Source organism: Oncorhynchus nerka, linkage group LG2 (genome assembly GCF_034236695.1).
Source record: "Oncorhynchus nerka isolate Pitt River linkage group LG2, Oner_Uvic_2.0, whole genome shotgun sequence".
Classification (NCBI taxonomy): domain Eukaryota; kingdom Metazoa; phylum Chordata; class Actinopteri; order Salmoniformes; family Salmonidae; genus Oncorhynchus; species Oncorhynchus nerka.
Window position 1 is genome coordinate 39,336,150 of NC_088397.1, and position 12,546 is coordinate 39,348,695.

A 12,546-nucleotide genomic window follows, 5' to 3' on the forward strand; every position below is an offset into this window, starting at 1 on the left:
AATGGTTTAGTTGGTTTTGTGTATTCAGTCGTTAGTGCAGGGTTTTCTTTGTTGTGCCAGTTCACATGACAAAATACTGTAGTATAAAATTATTATTTTTTAACCTTTATTTAACCAGGGAGTCATGGTAGTGTTTTTGCTAACTTTACTGTAGTATAAATAAATAAAAGAAAACTGCAAAGTATACTATAGTAATTAATGTAGTGTACTGTAGTATTTACAGATAACAGTTAACCATAGTATAAATAATAAATAAAATAAATAAATAACTGTAGTATATACTATAGTGTAATGTAGTGTTTTGTAGTATACTGTACTATTTACATTTAACAGTTAACAGTTAACTATAGTATAAATAATAAAATAAATAAATAAAATAACTGTAGTATATACTATAGTGTTATGTAGTGTTTTTGCGGACTGTAGTATACTGTAGTATTTACTGTAGTGTTTTTGTTTTATTATATGTGACATGGAAGTGGAGGCTTTCTCCTTCAGGAAACCTACTGGAGAAATACTAAAATAGCAAATTTTAGTAGGTTATGGACATTACTGTAGTAATCTTTCTACAGTGATTTTTTTTGTGTGTGGAAATTCTACAATATACTGCAACATTCTATAGTTTTTATTTTTGTATTTTTTATTTAACCTTTATTTTGACAGGGTGTCAATTTTTTATAATTTTTTTTTTATTGAACTAGGCAAGTCAGTTAAGAACAAATTCTTATTTACAATGACAGCCTAGGAACAGTTAACTTCAGCTCAGGGATTCGATCTAGCAGCCTTTCGGTTACTGGCCCAACGCTCTAAGCACTAGGCTGTCTCCTGTCTAACTGTCTCCTGTCTAGGCTGTCTAACTGTCTCCTGTGATAAAACGGCAGCCAAGTGTTTACGATTAAAAGCAGCTGCACTTTGATAAATAGTATCACCATAATCAAGAACAGGTAGAAAGATTGACTGAATAATCTGCTTCCTACTGCTTAGAAAGAGACCAGATCTGTTTCTGTAAAAAAAAAAAAAAAATAAATCATTGTCATTCTACATACCAAGGCATTTGTATGCAGGGACTTGTTCAATTAAAGAACCATCCGATGAGTAAAGATGTAATCCAGCTGAATCTTACATGAACTTGAAAACAATGTATTTGTTTTGCACGTATTAAGTACGAGTTTTAAATCAGTAAGGACTTCCTGCACAACTGAAAAATCAGACTGTAGTCTTGTCACAGCCAGGTCAGCGGTTAGGGAAATTGCGTACATAATAGTGTCATCTGCATATAGATTAAATTACATTTTGATTGACCAATAGCATTTATATAAAAAATGAAAAGAAGAAGTCCTAGTTTCAACCCCACGAAACACCTTTACGTACTTCAAGAAATTCGGACTTAAAGGAAAATTCCACCCAAAACGATCTTCTGGAATTTGTTTCATTAGTCCATTGTTGACATAGTCGCAAAATGTTTTCCTTGCCAGCAATCAAGTTTTCAAAAGAAATAGAAAAAGATTGTTTTTGGGTGGTTTTCCTTTAACCCCATCAATCACGATGGCGTGAGTTCTGTCACTAAGATAATCATGAAACCATGAACAGGCTTCAGAGCTCAGGCCTATCGAGGACAACTTATTTAATAAAAATGTGCAATAATATCAAAAGATTTTGACAGGTCCACGAACAAAGCAGCACATTTAATTTTAGTGTCTAAAGCATTGACAAGATAATTAGCAACTAAAGTGATTGCTGTAATAGTGCTATGCCTAATACCTAAACCATGTTTGGTTTACATTCAAGATACATTTCTCAGATAGAAAAGAGAAAAGTTGTTCATTTACCAATGATTCAAGAATCTTAGCTAGACAACGAAGCCTTGAAATGGGGCTATAATTAGGGCCCCGAGTGGCGCAGCAGTCTAAGGCACTGCATCTCATAGCTAGAGGCGTCACTATAGACCCTGGTTCAATCACAACCGGACAGGGTTGTATCACAACCGGACATGATTGGGAGTCCCATAGGGCTGCGCACAGTTGGCCCAGCGTCGTCCGGATTAGGGTTTGGCCGGGGTAGGTTTTCATTGTAAATAAGAATTTGTTCTTAACTGGCCTGCCTAATTAAACATAATGGAGTCTCGGCACAAGAGCTGATTTTCTATACTTTTGGAATATTTCCTGATAACAATGTTAAATAAAAAAAAATGGTTATTGAGCCAACATTGATGGGCGTTGCACACTTAACCAGATTAGGATCCAATTTGTCAATAGTAAGTGCTACACATGAACGAGGGACACTACAGTGTGTAGTATAGTATTCTACAGTATACTACATACTTCTCTAGTAAGTACAGCAGTATTATATAGTAAATTGTAATATTTTTTTATATGGGATATCTCTTCCTTATTTGAGTTCATCTCACCTCTACCCGCCTGGTCTCATACAAGCCATCTATGTCGCCCTGTGATATTCTTTTGTTTCTATGCCTCAACTCCCAACAACACTCACTCTTACAATACACCCACTATTTGTTTACTGGGTTGTGGTCCCTTTATTTGTACAGTACACTCTGTCTTTCCTGGTAAGGTAATGGCAAACACACCACTGTTTCCAAACAAATGGAGTGTGTCACTGTGGCTGCCTTGTCACCTCATTCACATCACAGCACAACCCTATATTTTCTTTACTGCATTCCTTCTCTTGATGTACTGTAAGACTAGGGATAGGATTTACAATAGCACTTAACCGCTCTCCGGCTTTTGGGAGTTTGTTAAATCAAATAATTAACCTTTATCTAAAATGCAATTAGCCTGATTTTCATAATTTAATTGTAAGACCTACAGTTTGTGAATTTATCAATGGACTGCTTCAATTGATAAATACTGCTTTTTATTAAAGGGTGAGACGTCAGTGGAGTCCAACACCAACACTCCTGAGTGGAATGAGCAGATCTCTTTCATCGAGCAGTTTCCTCCCCTTGCCCGGCGAATCAAAGTGCAGATCCTGGATGATGCCAACATTGGCGATGTGGCAGTGGGGACACACTTTCTTGACATGCAGCAAATCTCCAACCCCAACAGAAATGGTAGCATCTGCAGCAGAAGACCTAAACTCTCCCTTTAGCAGACTACTATCGATATAGCTTCTGACCACAAGTTGGATCCTGACCACAACTAGGATCTTGATGGGACTTTGGGCTTAGATGGATCCTAGTTGCGTGAGGTTCCAGTGCCTGCCGTCCTAAATCAATACAGGCCTAAAGTGTGAACGGTTTCATCCCCCCAAAAATCCCTTCAACAAAGGCATATCCATAATCTCTAGGAACAATACTTACCACCAGGCAGTTTTAAGTTGTCAAGGCTTGAAAATCAGTTCAGTTCGCTACCCAAACCAGATCAAACCAGAAACATGTGGTTTCAAGTGGCCAAGTCACGTCATGTGATCTGCTACTGCGGTTAGTGGACGCACTGGGTATTAGACATGAGATCTGATTACATCAGTGAAAAGGTTACGACTTTAGCTTTTCTTCTATGTACTGTAATTCCTGTAATACGAAAAATGAAGCCATGGCTCGTTGTACAACCCCTACACCTATGGGAACCGTGCATGTTTAGAGCGCCACCATTAGTTAAAAGATGTAACTTTTTTCCCTCTTAAAAAAATCTACAATCCTTTTAGAATGATGATTTACCCTTTGCTAAGCAGCGCCCCAGAATTTGAGGCAACCAATCAACTGTTGTTGAGTCCGACACCTTGGACAAGCTTACATTTTAAACGCATGGAAGCCATTGAGGGCATTGCAAAAATGGATACATTTTCATCCAAAAACGAATTCTTTAAATGGCTAAATAATTAAACAGTGCACCAGAGGTACATGCTATTGGGATTCCTTAAATACAGAGCCTGTTGATGGAATATTTTTTAGAATCCGAAATTATACTTTTGTTACATTGTTTGCTAGCTCAGCTGGTTAGCTAGCTTTCAGTCTTATTGACCACCCAATGTTGCTAACACTAGCTAGCTAGCCAGTTAATATAACTTATTTAAAAAATATATGTAAATTAGCTAAGTTATTCATGTTATGAATACAACTCTTATCTGCTGTCGACATTAGGATACGATTTGAGAGTCCCAGTTAGCTCCAAAAGTGGTTAGTAACTTTGGCTGCATGCTGACAGTGCATTCAGAGCCATCCAGTGGCTAGCCACACTACAACCTTCAATTAAAGTCCTTCATTTCAAATCCACGCGTACATCAATCTAAGTAACATTTTAAAAAATCCCAATCAAAATCTGTCTGTTTAAGCTATAGATGTCAGGGTTTTTCCATTGGCAATCCACCGCATCCGCCTATGTCGTCCTTGCGCTTGCAGTGGAAGGTGGCTGAGCTACAGCAGTGATTGTCAGACCATGAGACATCCCGAAAATCGGTCTTCTCACGAAAACGTCCTCAACATCCGAACGGGTTTGTCTCTACGAACCACACAAGTGTCACAAGACTCATCTGAAGGTAACACACACAAAGGAATTAAATTATGGAGGTAAATATGGGGTTAAATATGTTTCCAAAAAAGCAAAAATATTACCTGAACTTTCTTAGATCTCCTAGATATAGGACACTTCAAAACCTTATTTCGTATTATTATTTTTCCCCCATTTATGAATGTGCTATTCAATATGTTTCTATGGGCCATAGTAGTAAAGAGCCAAATTCAATATTTTATCAAATATTTTTGTTTAATACCTAAAGGGGTCCTAAAATTCTAAATCAAATAGCTAAATGATCCATGGTATGACCAACTTTAAAACAATTCCACACTGTATGTTAGCTTAGTACCCCACCCCTCCTCCTACGGCTTATACTTTTAGTGGTTTTAACCAGGATCCCATGAAGCAATTGTAATGACAGTCCACCAAAACATATCTCCTGAAGGGGTAGTGTTTAATTTAATTGTGTATTAAAAACACAGTTTGAGATCAATGGGATTTTGCCAGTGGTTCGTATGGGGATATGGGCTTCCCGGGATAATGTTGACCGAGGTTGCAACAGTAACCAAGGTGACCGGGCCTTAGAGAATGGTACATATTGTAAAATTGCAATTTGTAACATATTGTTCCAATTGAACTTCGTAATATATCGTACAAATTGTAATTCATAACATGTCATATGAAATGGTTGATGGACAATGAATACATTGTATTTAAGTCAGACATTCCAACCTGTCTCTTTATGCCATAGATTTACTTTTACTATGTTACATTTACCCCTGAGTCCAGGTTGGTATTTCAGTCAGACATTTCAACCGGTCTCATTATGAAAATATATACAGTACCAGTAAAAAGTTGACACACCTACTCATGCCATTTTCTTTATTATTCTTTTTACTATTTTCTACATTGTAGAATAATAGTGAAGACATCAAAACTATGAAATAACACATATGGAATCATGTAGTAACAAAAAAAGTGTTAAACAAATCAAAATATATTTTATATTTGAGATTCTTCAAAGTAGCCACCCTTTGCCTTAATGACAGCTTTGCACACTCTTGGCATTCTCTCAACCAGCTTCATGAGGAATGCTTTTCCAACAGTCTTGAAGGAGTTCCCACATATGCTGAGCACTTGTTTGCTGCTTTTCGTTCACTCTGCAGTCCAACTCATCCCAAATCATCTCAATTGGGTTGAGGTCGGATGATTGTGAAGGCCAGGTCATCTGATGCAGCCCTCCATCACTCTCCTTCTTGGTCAAATAGCCCTTACACAGCACGGAGGTGGGTTGGGTCATTGTCCTGTTGAAAAAACAACAACAAATGAAAGTCCGACTAAGAGCAAACCAGATGGGATGGTGTATCGCTACAGCATGATGTTGTAGCCATGCTGGTTAAGTGTGCCTTGAATTGTAAACAAATCACACAGTGTCATCAGCAAAGCACCCCCAAACCATCACACCTCCTCCTCCATGCCTCACGGTGCGAACCACACAGGCAGAGATCATCTGTTCATCTACTCTGCGTCTCACAAAGACGCGGCGGTTGGAACCAAAATCCTCAAATTTAGAATCATCAGACCAAAGGACAGAATTCCACCGGTCTAATGTCCATTGCTCGTGTTTCTTGGCCCAAGCAAGTCTCTTCTTCTTATTGGTGTCCTTTATTAGTTCTTTCTTTGCAGCAATTCGACCATGAAGGCCTGCTTCACGCAATCTCTGAACAGTTGATGTTGAGATGTCTGTTACTTGAATTCTGTGAAGCATTTATTTTGACTGCAGTCGGAGGTGCAGTTAACTCTAATGAACTTATCCTCTGCAGTAGAGGTAACTCTGGGTCTTCCCAGAGCCAGTTTCTTCATAGCGCTTTGTTTTCTTTTAAACTGCACAAAGTTCTTGAAATTACCCGTATTGACTGAACTTTATGTGTTAAAGTAATGATGGACTGTCGTTTCTCTTTGCATATTTGAGCTGTTCTTGCCATAATATGGACTTGGTCTTTAACCAAATAGGACTATCATCTGTATACCACCCCGACCTTGTCACAACACAACTGATTGGCTCAAACACATGAAGGAGGAAAGAAATTCCACAAATTAACTTTTAACAAGGCACACCTGTTAATTGAAATGCATTTCAAGTGACTACCTCATGAAGCTGGTTGAGAGAATGCCAAGAGTGTGCAAAGCTGTCATCAAAGCAAAGGGTGGCTACTTTAACGAATCTGAAATATAAAATATATTTTGATTTGTTTAACACTTTTTTGGTTACTACATGATTCCATATGTGTTTTTCCATAGTTTACTATGTTACCTAACCCTGAGTCCAGGTTGAAATTCCAGCAAAATTTGGAGAGGACAGTTAGCTGTCCTAACTTCCTAACTTCTTACAAAAAGTGTACTTCTGACTAAGAGCTACCAAAGTAAGTACATTTTAGACTGACAGACAAGTTAATTTTGTCAAACGTGTGAGGCTCTCCATGCTCATTAGTTGCTCATTCAACATATTTGCTGCTACTTTACTCAATTTTGAATGTCTCCATTCCTAACTGTTACATTCCCTGAGACCAACCAGAAATATTTCCTTGGCTAAATATTCCCAGATTTTCATAAAACAGCCACACGTGGTGTCTCGTTTCTGTATCACCACATTTTGCGCAAGGCAAAATAGTAGTACTTGGTGCTCATCAATTAGCTTGTTTGGTGCAGTAGGAGCAGGGGTGTAGTGCTGCAGGGGTGTAAATGCTGCTGGAGCGCACTGCATCCTCACAATGGTGCTCATTTAGTAAAGTTAGATCAAAGCTGAATCAATGTCTTGGAAGATCACATAATCATTATTAGTATTCTACATAACAGAAACAAATATAATAGCATAGCCTTACTGTTACATCAAAAACACCACCTCATTTCTAATAATATTTTAGGATTGTTAGCCGAATAGTCAAAAAATGATTGGCGTGCGTCCAAAACTCAGCAGCGTGCGCCGCTAGGCAGAATGTGCTTCAATTTAAACAACATACATAAAGGCTATATAGTTTGTTAACACCATCTGCTCTAATTGGTTTACAAAACAGTAATTCAAGAAGATCTAAATGCATATTCCCATAAAAATGATTGAGATCAAATGATTGGCATGCAGATGTCGTTTGGATGTTTCACAGCAAAACGTGAAGAATTATCATTTTGAAATTTGGTATGCCTTATTTGGGGTTTGAGGGTGTCTATTATTTTTTTTAAAGTATTTACTATGTTTGGGCATAGGCAGACGTTGCAATATATTACTGCATTTTATGCATCTTCCAAAGGGGGGAGTGCTGCATCTGAAAATGATTAATGTTGGATACACTGGACAACGAATGTCCCACAATATCATCCTGCTGTCCCCCATTTGGGTAGTTTAAATGTCGTCAGAGTTTAACATGTTGCCTGGTGGTAAGTATTGTTCTTGGAGATTATGAATATGCCTTTGTTGACAGGAAAGGTTTTTGGGGTGAAACGGTATACTTTAGGTCTTCATTGATTTCAGATGCCAGGCACTGGAGCCTCGCACAACTATGATACATCTAAGCCCAATGTCTTGTCAAGATCCATGTTGCGGTCCAAAGCTACTATCGACAGAATGATACAGGTTTTTCTTGGGGGAAGGGATTCACTATAAAAATATAGGAATTGTCTTAAGTAATACCTTATAATAACTTATTTTATAATGCACATTTATATTGTATTATGCATAATGCTATGCATGCACAAGACGGGTGTTTATGTATCTATGTAAAGTGGCTGCTCCACTGGATGTCATAAGGTGAATGCACCAATTTGTAAGTCGCTCTGGATAAGAGCGTCTGCTAAATTACTTAAATGTAATGTAAATGTTTATAACTGGTGATAAAGATGTATCATCAGGGGTGGAAATGGAAAAAAAATACTCTGGGAACCAATTCTTACGAATCAAAATTATTTCACTAATTGAATTCAATGTAAAATGGCCATTCATTTTTGCATGACAAAAGGATTTACATTTACATTTACATTTAAGTCATTTAGCAGACGCTCTTATCCAGAGCGACTTACAAATTGGTGCGTTCACCTTAAGACATCCAGTGGAACAGCCACTTTACAATAGTGCATCTAAATCTTTTAAGGGGGGTGAGAAGGATTACTTTATCCTATCCTAGGTATTCCTGAAAGAGGTGGGGTTTCAGGTGTCTCCGGAAGGTGGTGATTGACTCCGCTGTCCTGGCGTCGTGAGGGAGTTTGTTCCACCATTGGGGGGCCAGAGCAGCGAACAGTTTTGACTGGGCTGCGCGGGAACTGTACTTCCTCAGTGGTAGGGAGGCGAGCAGGCCAGAGGTGGATGAACGCAGTGCCCTTGTTTGGGTGTAGGGCCTGATCAGAGCCTGGAGGTACTGAGGTGCCATTCCCCTCACAGCTCCGTAGGCAAGCACCATGGTCTTGTAGCGGATGCGAGCTTCAACTGGAAGCCAGTGGAGAGAGCGGAGGAGCGGGGTGACGTGAGAGAACTTGGGAATGTTGAACACCAGACGGGCTGCGGCGTTCTGGATGAGTTGTAGGGGTTTAATGGCACAGGCAGGGAGCCCAGCCAACAGCGAGTTGCAGTAATCCAGACGGGAGATGACAAGTGCCTGGATTAGGACCTGCGCTGCTTCCTGTGTGAGGCAGGGTCGTACTCTGCGGATGTTGTAGAGCATGAACCTACAAGAACGGGCCACCGCCTTGATGTTAGTTGAGAACGACAGGGTGTTGTCCAGGATCACGCCAAGGTTCTTAGCGCTCTGGGAGGAGGACACAATGGAGTTGTCAACCGTGATGGCGAGATCATGGAACGGGCAGTCCTTCCCCGGGAGGAAGAGCAGCTCCGTCTTGCCGAGGTTCAGCTTGAGGTGGTGATCCGTCATCCACACTGATATGTCTGCCAGACATGCAGAGATGCGATTCGCCACCTGGTCATCAGAAGGGGGAAAGGAGAAGATTAATTGTGTGTCGTCTGCATAGCAATGATAGGAGAGACCATGTGAGGTTATGACAGAGCCAAGTGACTTGGTGTATAGCGAGAATAGGAGAGGGCCTAGAACAGAGCCCTGGGGGACGCCAGTGGTGAGAGCGCGTGGTGAGGAGACGCCACGCCACGCCACCTGGTAGGAGCGACCTGTCAGGTAGGACGCAATCCAAGCGTGGGCCGCGCCGGAGATGCCCAACTCGGAGAGGGTGGAGAGGAGGATCTGATGGTTCACAGTATCGAAGGCAGCCGATAGGTCTAGAAGGATGAGAGCAGAGGAGAGAGAGTTAGCTTTAGCAGTGCGGAGGGCCTCCGTGATACAGAGAAGAGCAGTCTCAGTTGAATGACTAGTCTTGAAACCTAACTGATTTGGATCAAGAAGGTCATTCTGAGAGAGATAGCAGGAGAGCTATTTCCCAGGGTTTTCACTCCAGGAACCCGGTTCCCCCCCATTTCCACCCATGTGCAGTGGGGCAAAAAGGTATTTAATCAGCCACCAATTGTGCAAGTTCTCCCACTTAAAAAGATGAGAGAGGCCTGTAATTTTCATCATAGGTACACTTCAACTATGACAGACAAGATGAGAAAATAATATCCAGAAAATCACATTGTAGGATTTTTTATGAATTCACATTCCACCCTCTTCGTCAACAAATATCTATCACAATATTAATTAGCCAACATTTTGCCTGTTCATAATGCTGTATGATATAATTACATTACGGTATTATTATGCTGTGTATTATATTGCATTATGCATAGCTCATAACATTAATGCACTTATAATGCATTATGGAGATGGTATTTGTAGGAGGTGTTACCGTCTTTGGTCCTGTCTATTACAAATTTGATGTAAACACTCATCTGTCAATTATACTGTATCTCTCAGTAATGACATTATCCTTCCCTTCTCTCTGGTGTGGTCTCCCTGGGTTCATCCTTTCCATCCTCTCCAGGGTTCAACCCCACCTTTGGCCCGTCCTGGATCAACCTGTACGGCTCCCCCAGAACTCTGCCCTGGGCGACATCCACCAGGTTCTGAATGAAGGTCTGAGCGAGGGCATCTTCTACCGGGGCCGCATGCTGCTGTCCCTCAGTGTGGAGGTTTACTCCTCCCCCAACAATGCTGCCGTGGAGAACAGCAAGGCCACAGCCGGTGCCAGGAGCGCCCTTGGCAAGCTCTCCCTCAAGAAGAAGAGCCGGAAGTCCAAGGAAAAGAAGCAAGAAGGTAGCAAACAGTTATTGTACAAGTTACAATGGTTGTTGTATTTTGGATTGTAGTATGTTGTTTAGTTGATCTGTGCGATGTTGTTTTATGGTATAGTGCAGTGCCATCAGTTAAAGGCTAAGTATAGGAAGGGATAGGTTGTTCTGCGAGCTTTGGTGATTTGTTGTTGTTGGTGTGATGTGTAGCAGCACCAGGCCCTAGTGGGCCTACAGAGGAGTCTGAGGAAGCAGGTACAGAGGTACCCGGGGCTGTGACTGTGGAGGTGGAGGAGATTCATCCCTTGCCTGAGGTCAGCACCGCCTACATCCCCCAGAAACCTAACACGATAATAAACCCACGCTGACATACCATTTGCTGCATTATTACTGCCTGATTGTTTAAGTTTGAGTATTTAAGACCCCTCTTCTTGTGTTCTTGTTACAACTTGTCTTATTTTGTCTTACAGAATTTCTTTGGAGAAAAGGATGAATTTTTGCTATTCGCATCCCTCTTTGAAGTGACCATGATTGATCCCATCATTGGAAGCAAGCCAGTGACCTTTGAGTTGTCCATTGGTAATACTGTGACATTTTGCCCACTTTTTCAAGATAATAAACTAGACATTGCTGGGATTAGTGCCAAGTTAATTAGGAATCATCTAACTATAACCTATGTAATGAAATACATTACTGAAATCTGCCCCTGGTGGTGCAGTTACATCCACCTTGAAGTGTTGCAATACAGGTTAACTTTTCAGTGCCCATCATTGTTTTTCTATCAAACATGTATTTTGTCAAGGTCTTTTCACTGAGATATATTCTGTGTGTTGTGTATTTTTGGATGTGAACAGGGAACTACGGTAAGGCAGCAGAGGTGGTAGTGAATCCAAAGAAGAGTCAGAGCAGAGAGGATCTAAGCAGTGAGAGACAGTCTCTGTTGGAATCATCAGAAGATGAACTGGAGAGGGAGGATATTCCAATCCCTGGGTCACAGGACAGTTCTATCACTGCTCCAAGAAGACCACAGTTTACTGAGTATGACAGGTAACTCAAAGTCTTATTCATCTGATAAATTATCAACAGTCAAACTAACAACGGATGCACCCCAGCCAATCTTCCAGATAGATACCAGGGCAGTGTAAATCTTTTATTTTTATTTTTTACATTTACAGATCATTTAGCTGTGTCCCAATGGCATATGAGAAGCCTTGTATGTTTCTGTGGACCCATTTTGAGGACCACTGCTTCCGTTACCACAATGTCAACTGGCTGCACAAGATGGCTGATAGGCTGGTAAGTGCTCAGATCTAAATACTGTAACCTGTGCTTAACTTGTGACCTGATCTCCATTGGTTCCCTGGAAGCCGCAAAGATACTGATGTTGAGGGCTGTTCCCTCTTCATTAGGAATATGGCATTGATGAGGTGGAGAAACTTCTAAAGAGACCAAGGAGCAATGCCAAGGAGCGCTTAGGGGAGGTGCTTTTGGAGTTTGTCACGAGTTGCAAGTGAGTTGCTACAATACCATCTCAGCATTTGGAAACATCAAGTGGACAACCTGTAGCCTTTTAGTCAATTGCTTACAGTAGGTTACCGTGATGCTTTTAAATGTTTATTGTCGTGTTTTTACTATCATTAAACTGAATACATAGTTTTCATCGAAGATTCTCTGTAATTAGTATTACGCGATCAACTGATTAATCATGTAAATGTAATTAACTAAGTCGGGGCACCAAGGAAAAATATTCAGATTACAAAGTTATAATTTCCTAAAACAACTTTTCAGATATTTTATCTGATCAATTAGTCTTCGAATTAATTAATTATTTACGTTACCTCAAGTTAGTCTCAT

At 40.4% G+C, this 12,546-nt stretch overlaps 1 protein-coding gene and 1 non-coding gene across 2 annotated transcripts in view; one reads left to right on the forward strand and one right to left on the reverse strand.

The window, feature by feature from the left end:
• The window catches only part of fer1l4 (fer-1 like family member 4), a 111,982-nt gene that overhangs the window by 24,228 nt on the left and 75,208 nt on the right, over nucleotides 1-12,546 (forward strand). The window contains 8 exon segments of the mRNA XM_029669422.2: nucleotides 2,884-3,070; nucleotides 10,446-10,490; nucleotides 10,493-10,717; nucleotides 10,903-11,006; nucleotides 11,163-11,271; nucleotides 11,547-11,739; nucleotides 11,868-11,988; nucleotides 12,102-12,202. Of these exon segments, the coding sequence (XP_029525282.2) occupies nucleotides 2,884-3,070; nucleotides 10,446-10,490; nucleotides 10,493-10,717; nucleotides 10,903-11,006; nucleotides 11,163-11,271; nucleotides 11,547-11,739; nucleotides 11,868-11,988; nucleotides 12,102-12,202 (1,085 nt within the window).
• LOC115146427 (U7 small nuclear RNA) lies at nucleotides 481-535 on the reverse strand. The gene has a single exon (XR_003866151.1). It is a non-coding gene; the product is annotated as a U7 small nuclear RNA (small nuclear RNA).